The sequence below is a fragment of the Rosa chinensis genome, chromosome 3 (genome assembly GCF_002994745.2).
Source record: "Rosa chinensis cultivar Old Blush chromosome 3, RchiOBHm-V2, whole genome shotgun sequence".
NCBI lineage: Eukaryota > Viridiplantae > Streptophyta > Magnoliopsida > Rosales > Rosaceae > Rosa > Rosa chinensis.
Genome location: NC_037090.1, coordinates 30169939 through 30184920, shown reverse-complemented (window position 1 = coordinate 30184920; position 14982 = coordinate 30169939). Strand labels below are relative to the sequence as shown.

The window sequence follows — 14982 nt, the reverse complement described above, 5'->3', positions numbered from 1 at the left end:
TAATGGGATCGTTTGAGTTGTGGGAGGAGGCATTCCTTTTATAGGTGAAGGAATGCTCTTCCTTTACATGGTTTTCGATGTGGGACAAGCAACAACTATTTATAGTCTAGAAAGCCTATTTGTGAGGGCATGTTGGCAAGGCCGGGAAGGTGGCTTCCCGGCGACGGATTTGCGACTTCCGGATACCGTAGCGTAGCTTGAACATAGGGCTACAAGATGCATGTCTCGGTTGGGCCTCACCATGGCTTGTGGGTGTCTCAAAGAGGGTGTTACTTATGCTTGGTGATGTAGTAAATACTCCATATTGTTGGAGGTATGTACAAGTCCCCGAAGTCCCCAAGTAAGAGGAGCTTCTTGGTTGGGGAGTTATAATCACGAAGTTACCAAGCATAAGTAAGCGGGCGGTATGGAGCCCCTACAAGTCCCCGAACTCCGTAAGCAAGAAGGGACTCGTAAACCTGCACAACAAAGACAAAAAACAGGCATATGTAGAATGCTCGTTGCATTGGGCAACAAATGTGAGTTGCATTGATATGCGTTGGCATATATGAGCGTAATAGTACCCATATGGTCGTGTGAGCAAATGAACTGCATATGATAAATGCGTGACGCGCTCAAGGAGACGAACGAGGTCGAGTTTGACGGGGTTATGCTCGCGAGATGCAAGTTGCATGAGCGCCGCGGAGGTATGCATTTGTGACTCATGAACGATGATCGCGAGTACGGTTGTGTTTGTTTGGTTGTCTCTCGTATTAATGGAACACAAAAAGAATTTGATTTGTCGCAATCGGTAAACGACAAATGGTAGAAAAAATTCAATGTTCCATTAACGTGTAGTGTGTCGAGTAGACATGAGTGTAAAGCTCGAGGATTGCCGGGAAGGCATGAGCGGTAAGCTCGGGGGTGCCGGGATGGCATTAGCGGAAAGCTCGGGGTGCCGGGAAGGCATGAGCGGAAGCTCGGGGGTGCCGGGAAGCCATGAGCGGTAAGCTCGGGGGTGTCGGGAAGGCATGAGCGGGAAGCTCAAGGGTTGCCGGGAAGGCATGAGCGGAAGCTCGGGGTGCCGGGAAGGCATGAGCAAGAACTCGGGGTGCCGGGAAGGCATGAGCGGAAGCTCGGGGTGCCGGGAAGGCATGAGCGGAAGCTCAGGGTGCCGGGAAGGCATGAGCGGGAAGCTCGGGGTGCCGAGAAGGCATTAACGGGTAGCTCGAAGGTGATGCCCTGAGGCATGAGCGTGACCGTTGCTAATTATGTTGGGTTGTATGTACAAGTCCCCGAAGTCCCCAGTCAAGGAGGGTGTTCTTGCGGGTTGATACCAAAGCGTAGCTTTGTGCCGTATATCAAGCATAATTAGTGCGAGTGCGTCGTCCATCTAGAATTGTTAGAGCGAACGCTTTTGCCCTTTCGGGTGGGCCCCTGCTAGGCCCTGCGAGGAGTCCCCCACTCCTGGCTATAGACCTCCGGATGGTCGAAAAATTGTTTGATGAGGGGAGCTGCGCGGAGCAGAGGGTGTTGGGTAGCGAGCCCAATCTTAGATACCCAAGCGTCGGGGTTAACTGTCGGATCAATGGCTGCCGTGGGCTGTGTTAACTAGTCCCTTGCTATTTTCTCGAAGGAGAAAAGCTTGACTGCAATGCCGCGTAGCGGTCATTGTCATTATGAGGCGTTGCCTTACCGCTTGGCGGTGACCATAGACTCATACAGTGTGTACTTGTATGAAACATGGCAAACAAAATAGAGCAAGTAATAAAATTTTGTTTGTGTCCCATGTTTATTTAATTGGGTTGCAATTAAATAGGAGCATGGCATATGTATATAGCATGTAGTTGTAATGTGGATGCTGATATCATTTTTGCATTTTTGTAGATATGCCAAAGGATCATTGAGACCGGTATGTGAAGCATGGCATATCTAGTATGTGAGGTCTAGAAAGTGTTGCCAAATATACGAAATGTTGTTGGCATGCTCAAAAATTTATGGAAGCATGCAAAAGCATATCAAGTGTGATATTCAATAAGCATGCTTAAAAGTAGTGAAAGCATGTAACGGCTCTAATTGCGAGAGCGTAAGAGATAAGACATAGTGACTTATCTTATGCCAATTTGGAGTGAGTTGGAATTGGCCGAGCATGACGGTCCATTGCTTGTGGCGGATAAAGTACTCCGATAATGCACGTCAACTCGTAGTTGAGGTTGAATATCCCATAGCAATAGTTGCGTTTTCCTTGAAACAAGGTAGGTGATTAGTACATTAGTGTGTAAAATCAACACTAGTAATAGCTTGCATATGTACTTTGATAAAATTGTGAGCAAAGTGTATAAGCAAATGAAACATGGCCGTGATGGCAGCGTTTTCATGTAAATGTATATGGCCCAATTGACAAGAATCACCTTGGTATACGCATGCAATAGCCTATATATATGTGTACAAGAAGCTTTTGTTGGCTTTTTTAATTACCAAAAAACTGAATGTGCAGATGGCACGTTTTGTTTATATAGTTATGTGGTTGTGTGCGTTGCACATTTATGATATAGTGGAAATGTTTAATGATTGTGCTTTTGACAATTGCCAAGGTGTGTCTGATATGTGACTAACAAGATAGCCATGTACCAATGTATGGCAATATTATAAGCAATAGGCTTATAAGCGTAGCTGCATACTGTGAATATAATTAGACATGCATTAGTCATGGTCTCATGGAGACATGGATTTATCAAAGTACTAGCATGTCAGATGGGCTTATAACATGTGTACATATATATGCATATGCATGTATATCATAAAGCTGCAGATTTTAAATGCATGGCATGTGCACGCAAGAAACGTTCATATCACTATGCCAAAAAATGCATCACACTACACTTTTTAGACAACGAAAAAAAAATTTCCGTTGTGTGATCATTGAAACTGCATCACACAACAGGTTTAATGAGATTGGCGTTGTATAAGGGGGTTGTTCATAAATTTTTTGGGTCCAAGATTATTGTACAACAGTTTTAAGGATTTGTCTGTTGTCTGAATGAAAAAAAAAATTCCCGCTCACCTTGCTCAAATTTGGGTCGAAATTTTGACTCACCTTGCACAACAGTATTGTTGTATATGTTGTATGAGAGTAAGTTGCAAAATAACATACAACGCATTTTTTTGTTTCCGTTGTGCAAGTTAGGAAGAAAATCACATGTACCCCAAAATGTGAGTGAGTATCGCAAAAAGACCAATATTTGAGTGAAATGCTGTTACACGATAGTAAGCTCCTACAACGGAATGACTTATTTTTGTTGTGTGAATGTGCGATGGTAATCCTTGGAGGGAAAAATGAGTTTGTGATTTGTCTGGGCGGGAGATTTGCTAATCATGGATCTCTATGCTGAAGTTTCATTGTATATTATTAGACAACCAAAATGAATTTCTGTGTTGTCTGAATTGGTTATACAAATAAAAAACTAAACTTAAACGCATGTCTAACTACCACACTGACAAGAATTAATAGCTAGGGCATTCATATTGTCTCCCATCTTCGACAAAACAGCGAAACTTAAATGTACTTGGCCGTTTTCAACACTGGTGTAGCTAGTCTTCGACAAAAACCTGAAAACTCATATCTCAAAGCAAAACCCCGCCGTGTTCTTCTCTTTACGGATCGAACCCATCTTCATCTCCAAACCCATCTTCTTCCCATAACCCATCTTCTTAGAACACCATCTTCTGAAAACACGGGATTAGGGTTTTCAATTTGGGGATTTGGAGGAGGAGGAAAAGGAGGGAGGGGGGAGTTAAATCTGGATGAAGAAGATGAGGAGGAAGACGAAGACTCAACAATAACAAGAACAAGAACAAGAACAACGAGCTGGGTTACTTGGAACAGTAGCGGAAGAAGATCATCGTCGATATCCTCTGCCCGAGGTGGTCTGTTTGTCAAGGTAAAGTTTGGAATTGGGAAAAAATAATTGAGCTGCATGTGTTTGAATTCTATTTTTGTTCCGTTTAGGAATTTGGGGTGAGTGCGACTTCCTTAATTGGTACTGCATGTGCAATCGTTCATATTCTTCTCTTTGGTTGTTCTAACTTTACCTTGTTAGATGATTGTCAAGTCCTCCGATTTCTGTCAGGTGTTAAAGAGATGGGTATATTTTCAAATGTAAATGTTAGTTGTCCAAAAGTGGGTGCCATCTTTGTTTGGTGAAAGACCATTCTTTTTAGTCTGTTAATTCTTGGTAGATTATACTTATTTGATCGTTTTGTTAATTGGTTTGTGGACTTTGTGGTTAGTAGTTGTTTATTGAATTGTTGGTGAAATTTTTCTTTATTATGTTTTGTATGAACAACCTGATTGTAATTTAGATATTCTTGTTGTCTGTAGGTACTTAGTAAATCTTCTTGAGTAGAAACCTATGTATGTGTGTGCATTGAATGAAACAAGTTTACATTTTTTGTTGTTCTGAAGTTGGTTTTGGTTTTCGAATTGCAGGGAGGAATCGAAGTTCTAAGAACAACAAATCTGGGTCGAAATTTGCTTCTGATTCTAAATGTGGATGTTGAAAGAAAATGGAATGTCAATGCTGTAGGATACCATTCCCATTTTGTTAAACTTCAGGTGTGTTTTTTTGGCTCAAGGATTATTCATATTATGAGCTCAAATTGCAGTTCGTTTTGTAATGTATACTACACTGTTTGAGAGCAAAAGAACTGAACTTTTTTAGAGGTAGACTTATGAGAGTGAAACTAGTTTTCCTGTTTTTTTTTTTAACATATAGTAATGAAGTTAAAAGTATAAATAAACCGCCTTATGTTCTGTTGTTGTAATCAAGATACCTAATTGAAGTACATAGTAATGTGAACTGGTCAATGAGGGTGGCTTATATGTTGAGTTTTTTTCCCACTTTTGACAATGTGAATAACTTTGATAAGGCATTGAGTTTTGGTGAAGTATTGATGTAGGGATTTCAGTTCTCTATTAATTTAGTCTGGATATGCTTTTGGTTTATACAAAACAAGAGTATTTAATTTTGAAGGTCCGCCTTAAATTCTCGGCTCCATGTTTTGGTTTTGCTTTTAACCACTGCTTTTGTTGTATAGGGTTTTATCCATTAGAGTTGGGAGATTGAAGCTAGCTAGAGTTAAGCAAGAGTATTGCTGGGAGCTTAACTGGTAAGGTTTTCTGTAAAATGATTCTTTGTATTCTTTATATGATTCATAAAAAATGGTTGTGAATTATTGATCTATGTTGTTTGTTTATTGAAATAGGCTGCTTTATCTCTGTGTGGGCAGTAAGCTTTTGTAGAAAACAATAAAATATTACATCAAACTAAGTGTGGAGCATGTTTATTAGTTGGGAAAATGTTGTCCAAACATTTTGGTATGGTTTGACTTGGTGTCTTATGGTTATGCATTGATCTGCATTTACCATGATGCATTGATCTGCATCTATGTTGTTTGTTTATTGAAATAGGCTGTTTTATCTCTGTGTGGGCAGTAAGCTTTTGTAGAAAACAATAAAATATTACATCAAACTAAGTGTGGAGCATGTTTATTAGTTGGGAAAATGTTGTCCAAACATTTTGGTATGGTTTGACTTGGTGTCTTATGGTTATGCATTGATCTGCATTTACCATGATTAATTAATGCATTTTGAATGTATAAGACAGGTAGGCTACTAGAAGTTTATTAAAAGAGATGCATTTCGTAATATCCATATATTTATGCTAATTGTTGTTTATATCATGTATTGACTGAACTAATTTGATGTTGAGTACCTATATATTTCTGAGCACTGTTAAGGTACTTTTTGAATGAATTTTTGGTCGAACAATTTTGTTTTTTACTTCTCTGACATGTAAATTGGTTTATATAGATGCTTTGCTTAGTCACTTGATATCGGAGTATATATATATGCAAATTGCTGTCTTTTTTAAATGGTTTGGTAAATGTAGGCCTGGTTTGTGTTATAAATTAGTTTCGTGTAATGTAGATGGATAGGTCATGGATGCATGCTGATAGGAGGTCTTATGAATATAAGCTAGGAGTGAAGGAGTTTTGTCAGTTTGCTGTTGATAATGCTAGAGACCCTAATCGCATTTGTTGTCCTTGCACAAAATGTGGAAATGTGAAAGACTTTTCTGCACAAGTGATAAAGGATCACTTGTTTATGAATGGGATAGACGTAGGTTATGATAAATGGACAGAACATGGGGAGGTTGTGGTAGAGTCAGAATCAGATAGTGATATTGATAGCGCAGAGACAGAGGGTGTTGAATCTGAATCTGTGGAGGGTAATGCAGGGGCAGATTATGAAGTACAATTAGATAGTGATGTGGAGTTGGAAGGCAATGAGAATGATGAGCTTTCAACTGAGTGTAATGAATTCAGGCAGTTTGTAGAAGATGCCAACAAACCCTTATACCCGGGTTGCAATAGGCACACAAAGATGAATGTGTTGGTTAGGCTTTACAACTTGAAAGCGAAGCATGGTATGAGTGATGCAGCATACTCTGACTGGTTGATTGCCTTTGCTGAATTTCTGCCCATAGGAAACGAGATACCTGCCTCTGTGTACGAGGCAAAGAAGACTTTGAGTGCATTGGGAATGAATTACACCAAAATACACGCTTGCCCGAATGACTGTATTCTATATAGAAAACAGTATGCTGATGAAATGTGTTGTCCTACATGTGGTATTTCTAGGTGGGAAGTCTGCAAAAACAAAAAAGAAAGGGAGGGAGTACCTGCAAAAGTGTTGTGGTACTTTCCACCGATTCCTAGGTTCAAAAGAATGTTTCAATCAATTGAAACATCGAAGAGTTTAACTTGGCATGCCACCAATAGAAACAAGGATGGCTTAATTCGGCATCCTGCAGATTCTACGTCTTGGAAGTTGGTAGATGATAAATGGCCAGATTTTGGTAGTGAGCCAAGAAACCTACGGCTTGCATTGTCATCAGATGGGTTCAATCCCCATAGTTCCTTAAGTAGCAAGTATAGTTGTTGGCCCGTTATTTTGGTAACCTATAATCTGCCTCCATGGTTGGTAATGAAGAGGAAACACATGATGCTGACCTTATTGATATCAGGCCCTAAACAACCGGGAAACGACATTGATGTTTACCTTGAACCGTTAATAGATGACTTGAAGCTGTTATGGGAAGGGGTGAATGGAGTTTACGATGCCATTAAGAATGAAAATTTTACCCTTAGGGCTTTACTGTTCTGGACAATCAATGATTTTCCAGCTTATGGTAACCTTTCAGGAAGTATAGTGAAAGGCTATAATGCATGTCCTATTTGCCTTGATAAAACAGAACCTACAAGGCTAGTTCATGGAGGAAAGATGGCCTACACCATTCATCGGCGGTTTTTAGGAAGACACCATCCTTATCGAAAGCTAAGGGCTGCTTTCAATAACCAGCCAGAACATGCAACAGCTCCAGTGCCATTGAGTGGAGAAGAATTGTTGAGGAGGTTGGAGGAGGAAGTTCCACAGTGGCCGTTTGGAAAAAAAAAACCTCCTCCTACTTATAGGGGTGCTGAGGATGAAACCAGGCCATGTTGGAAGAAGAAGTCGATATTCTTTGAGCTTGAATATTGGAAGTATCTCCCTGTTAGGCACTGCCTTGATGTCATGCACATTGAAAAAAATGTGTGTGATAGTCTAATAGGGACGTTGTTGAACATTCCCGGAAAAACCAAGGACGGACTGAAAACTCGTTTGGATTTGGCGGAAATGGGTATAAGGCAACAGCTGCACCCAAATCTAGATGGTCCGAAAAAGAAGCGCTTGCCATTGGCAAGCTGGAACCTAACAGTAGATGAGAAAAAATGTATGTGTGGATCATTTCATGGCATGAAGGTTCCTGAAAACTATTGTTCAAACATTTCGAGCCTTGTTTCAATGGATGATTTGAGGCTGACCGGACTTAAGTCCCATGATTGTCATGCCTTAATGCAACAGCTACTCCCAATTGCTATCCGAGGGGTGTTGGAAAAACCGGTCAGAGTTGCAGTAATCAGGCTTTGCCTTTTTTTAATGAAATTTGCAGCAAGACTATAGATGCTTCAAGGCTTCCAAAAATACAAAGTAATCTGGTCGAAACTTTGTGTGAGCTTGAGAAGTATTTTCCGCCATCTTTCTTCGACATAATGGTTCATTTAACAGTCCACTTGGTTAGAGAAGTTGAACTATGTGGACCGATTTGTTTTCGATGGATGTACCCTTTCGAAAGGTATATGAAGGTGTGCAAAGGGTATGTTAGAAATAAAAGGCATCCGGAAGGGTGCATTGCTGAGTGTTATATAGCTGAAGAGGCGATTGAGTTCTTAGCTGAACTTCTCCTTGATGACAAGACTGTTGGCATCCCAAAAGAAAAATACATAGTTGACAAGCCTACCTCCGGTGCAACTGTTGAGTCAGTTTATGGCAAAGAATTTCAGCAAGCTCATCTATGCGTGCTTCAAAACACTGATGAATTTAGAAGCTACTTTTTGTAAGTCAATCATTAAATTCTGTTTTTTACAGTTTTGTTTATTTTGTTGTTCTAATGCTTATACACTTAACACTTTACAAATATTCTTGTAGGGAACACATGGAGCATTTGAAGAGGGAGTTTCCCAAGTACAAAAAGAATAAAAAATGGCTGCTGGACAAACAAAACAAGACTTTTGGCCAGTGGGTGAAGGAGAGGGTAAGTATTCTCCATTTCTTGTATATAATTGTAGCTAGAAATGTTTTGGATGATTTGAGCACAGAAATGTTGACTGCTATATTTTATTTTGTAGGTTGAATCACAGCTTGCAGAACCAGGTTGTGACATCCCAGAGATTGTGAGGTGGCTAGCAGATGAACCAAGCAATGAAGTCTCGAAGTTTAGTGGTTACCAAATAGGGGGGTGCAATATAACACTAAGTTTCGCGATGATCTTCGGTCGACACAAAGCAGTGGGGTTTATTTGGTTGCCAAAACACCTCAAGTAGCTACTGCTAGGGACAAAAACCTTATTACTGAAGACATGAGCTTCTATGGGGTGATTGTTGAAATATGGGAACTTGACTATGGTCAGTTTAGGGTTCCTATTTTTAAGTGTGATTGGGTAGAGAATCAAAAGGGTGTTAGAGTAGATGATCTTGGGTTCACTTTGGTTAATCTGAATAGGAAAGGTTATCTAAACGATAGTTTTGTTTTAGGAAAAAGTGTGGAGCAAATATTTTATGTTGAAGACCCTGTAGATCGTAGGTGGCATGTTGTGGTAAGAGTCCCAAAAAGAGACTACCATGAATCTGTTGAGTATGATGATGTTGGGGACACCATTCTTTCTCACCCCCCCATCGCAACTACGATGCCTACTATTCAGTCACTTGATAACTATCCGGATGAGGAGCCAATGGGTTATAGGCGTGCAGGGGATGAGGATATAGTAGTTGAGGGAGAGTAGTTCACATAGTAATATTCATGTAATTTATAATTGACATGTGTAAAGGATATTTGGCTAACTAAATGTGTGGTCAACGTTGGTTATTTTCTGTTAAGTTTAATGTACCAAGTTAAAGTTTATGTTATTTTAATTACTCTTACTTTCTGCTTCAATTTGTGTTAAGTGTTTGTTATTTTAATTACTCTTATTTTCTGCACTAATTATGTGTAGTAATATGTGTTAAAGTGTGTTATTTTAAACACTTGCAGATTTATGTACTACTATGTGTTAAGTGTTTGTTTTGGAAATGACTATGATTTTTCTGTTTTACTGTACTAATGGGGCTAACATTTGTGTAGATAATGGCGGGATCACCATCTGCTAGTGTATCGAAGAAGACAAAGTCGAAGGAAAAACGTGCGAAGCATAAGAAGACCAAGTCTTTGAAGTCACCAACAACATCTTCATTTTCTGATGGATCTCACTCAAATAAGGGAAAGTCCAAAAAGAAAGAAGTTGAACCAACCGGGGGCCTAAAGTTGCTGAAGCGGCATGCGGTGACTATGTCACGCATTACAAGCCGCAAGAATCGTATTCAGAAGAAGGTTGTTTTATTTAACCGAAAAGGGACCCCTTGTGGGAAGGTGGCTAAGCAAATGCAAAGCTACATTGGTGTATTGGCAAGAAGGAAAGTACCGATAATAAGGGAAAACTGGAAAGCGGCAACTGATGAAGAGAAGAACAAAATCTGGCAACGTGTTCAGGTATGCAAATCAGTCTCAGTTTTATTAAGAATTAAAGGTGCAGTTAGTTAGTTTGGTATAATAGTGTTCATTATATTGTTTCAATTTTTCGCTATTTTCTTAACCTTGAACTGATATTTAGCAACGAAACACGCACAGGTTCCATTTTTGATTGGTCCTGAAGCTAAAAAATTGGTCTTGGAATCTGCTGCAACGAAGTGGAGGCAATTCAAGTCTCTACTTACTTCCAAGTACATTATCCCCTATTTGGATGACCATGAAGCCTTGCGATATCCTCCGGATGATTATCCTTTCATCCTTGCTGACCATTGGACAGAATTTGTGAAAATGCGGACGAAGGCCTCATTCTTGGTATAAATGCACTTCTATTAAAATCATTTACTTGTACAAATATCAAATGCAGTTATGTATATATAGACTTCTCATTTAACTAAGTATCCTTATTTTGCAGGAAAAGCGTCGTGAGCAACAAGAGAGGCGCAGCTTGAATAAGTATCCTCATAGAATGTCCCGTAAGGGATATGCAGGGTTGGAGGATGAGTTGGTTAGTGAAACTGTTTTCTACCTTACTAGTATGGAGTTTACACCATGTGTAATGCATGCATTAACTATTTCACTTTGTAGGCTACCGGAATGAGTGACGAAGAAGTTGATAGGGCCACTTTGTGGATAAAAGGACGGCAAACAAAGGATGGCAGTTTCAAGGATGAGGAGTCAAAAAGGACTGCTGAAAAGATAGTAAGTCCAATATAGAAAGCCTATGACTAGGTGTATAAGGTTTCTGAACATGATATGTAATGATATTTCCTACTCTAAACTTTCAGGCAAACTTGAAGAGAAAGGTTGCTAGTGGAGAACTAAATGCTGAAGGGACAAATGATGTCTTGACATTGGCTTTGGGGACTCCAGAGCATGGGGGAAGAGTGCGTGGAATAGGAGGTTTTGTCACTCCCTCTACTTACTTCCACCTCCCTAAACGTAGAAAGGAGAGCATAGAAGCTACTGTCAGAGTTAGTGTGCAGAAAATATTGTTAGAGGAGAGAGAGAAGATAGTAGAGGAGGCAAGGGAGAGGATAATTGAGGAAGCGAAAGAAAAAATACTTGCAGATGAGCGGGCTATGTGGGAGGCCAAGTTTGCTGCACTTGAAGCAAAGGTAAATGGAAAAGAAGGTGCAACTATTCAGCCACATGCATCTGGCCAAGGAAGTTGCTCAAGGACAGTAGATGAGATTGCTCAAGAATCGGATAAAGCTCCGTTGGAAGAAGTAGCAAACATTGTGGATGGAACTAAAATTCGGAGCATTTTTGAAGCAATGGAAAACAACACCCTCATACATAAAAGGAAACGGACAAAGATCGCTAAGGAAGGTAGGTTGGATAAACGTCCTTGCTCCAACAGAGGTAATGAGTTTCCCAAGTTGGTTGAGAAAGCAGTTGTCAATCGTGAGGATGTCACTGAGGCTGTTGAAGAAAATGTCAATCTGACCAAGGAGCCAGAGAATGAGGAGGGGGTAGAATACGTGGATTTGACGATGTGTCCACCCACATCAAAGGTAATTTGGTCTTACTTAACGCCAATAATGAACTGGAAAAGATCAAAGTTTAATTATCAAAACTAAACCAGTCGGTCATTTCATGATTTTTCAAAAAAACTGTACTTGTTTTACTCTCAGTTTTTGGTAGCTTAAAGGCGAATCTTCAATGATCATTTTGAACTTGGTTTGGAGAAAAACAGAGTTGAAGTGAGTCCATTATGCTATTTTTAAGTTACTGCACAGTTAAAGAATTTCATTGCGAATAGCATGAAACTCTGGAAAATAGTATCTTTGAATGTCTACTTGAAATCTGGAAAGTTTTGTTGCAAATCGAAGAAACAATAGTTGGTGGTGAATAACTATTATTCATGTTTCCAATTTTTTGAAACTGTCTCAAGCTTGCAAGTTATTGTTACTTTCCAGCTATAAATCTTGTTTTTTTTTGTCTACATTTTAGTCAAAGGTAGCTGAGGTTGAATGCAAGTTGGCAATAGGTTCTGTTGAACATATTGTTGCTTGTGCCACTGTTATGGAGTGCGAGGATCCTTCCCAACTTGTTCATGGCACTCCACTAGGGAATGGCAATGTGCGCGTTTCTATCTATGCCGCGCTTGAGGAGAAAGCAAAAGTGCCATTTCCTGTGAAAGATGAAATTGAAACAGTGAAGCAGGCTATGGGGAGTTGGATAGCATGGCCTAAACACCTAGTCATAAAATCACATCTCAAGGTAAAAACTCAGTCTAATTCAATCTATAGATACTTCGGTAACATTCAATTGTTTATAGAAATTCACATAACTTTAGATTTGTAGCATATATTTATGATATATACCTCACATTTATTTTCTTATTGTAGAAACCTCCCAAGGATAGTGCTGAAAAGAAGAAGAAAAGGAAAGAGATAGGGGAAGAAGACTCGGAGATTGAATTTGGCTTGGCTAAATTGGCACCATCATTACCAGCTTCATTAAAGATGTTATGTTTGTGGGGTGAAGATGCATTCAAAGATGGGAATACAATCAGCTTCTACATGGAGCCTGAAGTGTTTGGATTTTCTCGCAAGACTTATATATTGGGAAAAGATGTTCGGCGATTGGCAAGCATGAGGGAATTAACTGGAACATGCATTGTAGTGTACCAGAGGTAGGAAATATGCAGTACTGTTATTATATATATATATATATATTTTTTTTTTCTTTCTCCCCAATGCCTTGATAAGAAATGCAGTTGCTGAAACTTACTGACTTGGTGTAAATGTTTGTTGCCTTGATAATCGGAGCAGTTGCTGAAACTTACTGACTTGGTGTAAATGTTTGTTAACTTGATAAGAAATGCAGTTCCTGAAACTTACTTTGTGTAAATGTTTGTTGCCTTGATAAGAAATGCATCTTGCTGAAACTTACTGACTTGGTGTAAATGTTTGTTGCCTTGATAAGAAATGCAGTTGCTGAAACTTACTATGTGTAAATGTTTGTTGCCTTGATAAGAAATGCAGTTGCTGAAACTTGCATTGTGTAAATGTTTGTTATCAGGTACCTCTATGATCAATTGAAGGCTTATAAAATGCTTGACATGGTTGCATTTGTTGACCCTTCACTTGTTGGTGCTGTGGGGTGTGGGAATGGAACTGTCAGGGCCCAACACATCAAAGAAAGGCTTGCAACTGCTAAACCAGGACAGATGTTCATGTTGCCATTTAACTCGGGGTAAGTTCACGAAGGTTTGCAAACTTTCATAATTAAGTAACTTGTGTCAGAAACAAAAATTTAGTGTTAAGGATATATGACATTTTGCATGCATGTAGTGATCATTGGACTTTAACACTTGTTGATCCGGACAAACAAACCGCCTATTTTATGGACCCGCTAAAAAGACGCTTACCCACAGGAGATTGGATGTCTATCGTGGAAACGTGAGTCACTGGTTTATATATTGATCACACATGCCTCAATTTTATAAAATCTGTTGAATACAGTACTTGTTGTTTCCTTTCCTATATGGCAGAAGTATTGATTATATTGTTGTTTTGGTGTAGTGCTATGCGTATGTATAATGCTGAAAAGAAAAAGCAAGGCCGCAGTTCAGTCCAATGGAAAAATTTGGCTGTAAGATTCACTACTTCTGATTTTCAGAAAACAATATTTCATTTTGTCCGATTTCACTTCTTGAGTCATTTGATTGTGTTTAGGGCATTCCTCCCCAACCTAGCAACAAGGAGTGTGGATACTTTATCATGCGATACATGAGAGATATCATTGAGGATAAAGACATGTCATTGTTTCCTATGAAGGTATCGACATATATATAGCTATAAATATAGTAACTAGACTCAATTTTTCAGAACTTTGTTGTTATGTCCATGCCTTATTCACCAATAAGTTTGGTTACTAATTCTTTTGATATAATAAACTGATTTCAGTGGGAGAGGAGAGGCAGCAGCCAATACACCCAAGCAGATATTGATCAAGTGCGAAATGAGTGGGGAAAATTTGTTGTCAACACATACGTGCATGAGCCTTGAAGTAGTGCACTTGTTGCTGGTACAATTTTGATAAGGAAAGCATCTTTTTTGTGCTTCTCTGCTGGTACATTATTGTCACGCACCATGTGGCATGTTTTGGAACAATACATATATGTGTATCAGCTTTTTGATGTCCCAAGTAGATGGGCATGCACTAGAATGCTTTTCTTGTTTAAAATGTTGGCTTTCTTATTTGGAAATGCACCTCTTTTGCTTTTGAAGTTTAAAGTATTGGTTAGATTACTCATTTGATGGTTTTCAATATTCGTGTTTGATGGAGTACTGTCCATTTGGTAAATAGCCGAAATGAATGCACAATCTAATTCAGGTGATCACACAACAGAATATATATAATGTCGACTGCTCGTTGTCTGAATGGCCGAAAATGGGGCAGAAATTGATTGCCATGATTCATATCACACATCGGTTCTTAACAAATCAGTGTATTATAATTTCTACTCACACAACAGAAGCAACTAAAGTCAGTTGTCCTAAACATTAATCATACAACAGAAGCAATTAACTCTGTTGTCCAAAAACTAAATCACACAACAGTTGCAATTGAACTCTGTTGTCCAAAAACTAAATCAGACAACAGTGGCAATTGAATTCCGTTGTCCCAAATGTTGATCATACAACAGATATAGTCCAAGCACTGAAGTTTGAGGATCAATCAGACAACAGAAAAAATAAAAGTATGTTGTCTGATATGCATAACATACAACAGTTTGAAACCAAGCACTGTTGTCTGAAGGCAGCGCT

The 14982-nt window shown here is 39.3% G+C and overlaps 3 protein-coding genes across 3 annotated transcripts; all 3 read left to right on the top strand.

The window, feature by feature from the left end:
- The first annotated feature begins 3664 nt into the window (after positions 1–3664).
- Positions 3665–11669, top strand: LOC121052304. Its single transcript, XM_040517032.1, has 9 exons — positions 3665–3920; positions 4469–4594; positions 5077–5148; positions 9761–10165; positions 10304–10516; positions 10617–10709; positions 10790–10903; positions 10990–11566; positions 11656–11669. The coding sequence occupies exons 4-9, from the start codon at positions 9764–9766 to the stop codon at positions 11667–11669; spliced, it is 1413 nt and encodes a 470-aa protein (XP_040372966.1). The 5' UTR covers positions 3665–3920; positions 4469–4594; positions 5077–5148; positions 9761–9763.
- LOC112194419 lies at positions 5969–8044 on the top strand. Its single transcript, XM_024334661.1, has one exon. It carries the CDS (start codon positions 5969–5971, stop codon positions 8042–8044), a length of 2076 nt encoding a protein of 691 aa, XP_024190429.1.
- Positions 11670–11675: 6 nt separating the features above from the next.
- Positions 11676–14553, top strand: LOC112191969. The gene is made up of 8 exons (XM_024331472.2): positions 11676–11718; positions 12158–12427; positions 12556–12842; positions 13232–13405; positions 13504–13611; positions 13735–13804; positions 13888–13989; positions 14119–14553. Exons 1-8 carry the CDS (start codon positions 11698–11700, stop codon positions 14218–14220), a joined length of 1134 nt encoding a protein of 377 aa, XP_024187240.1. The 5' UTR covers positions 11676–11697; the 3' UTR covers positions 14221–14553.
- The last annotated feature ends 429 nt before the right edge of the window (positions 14554–14982 follow it).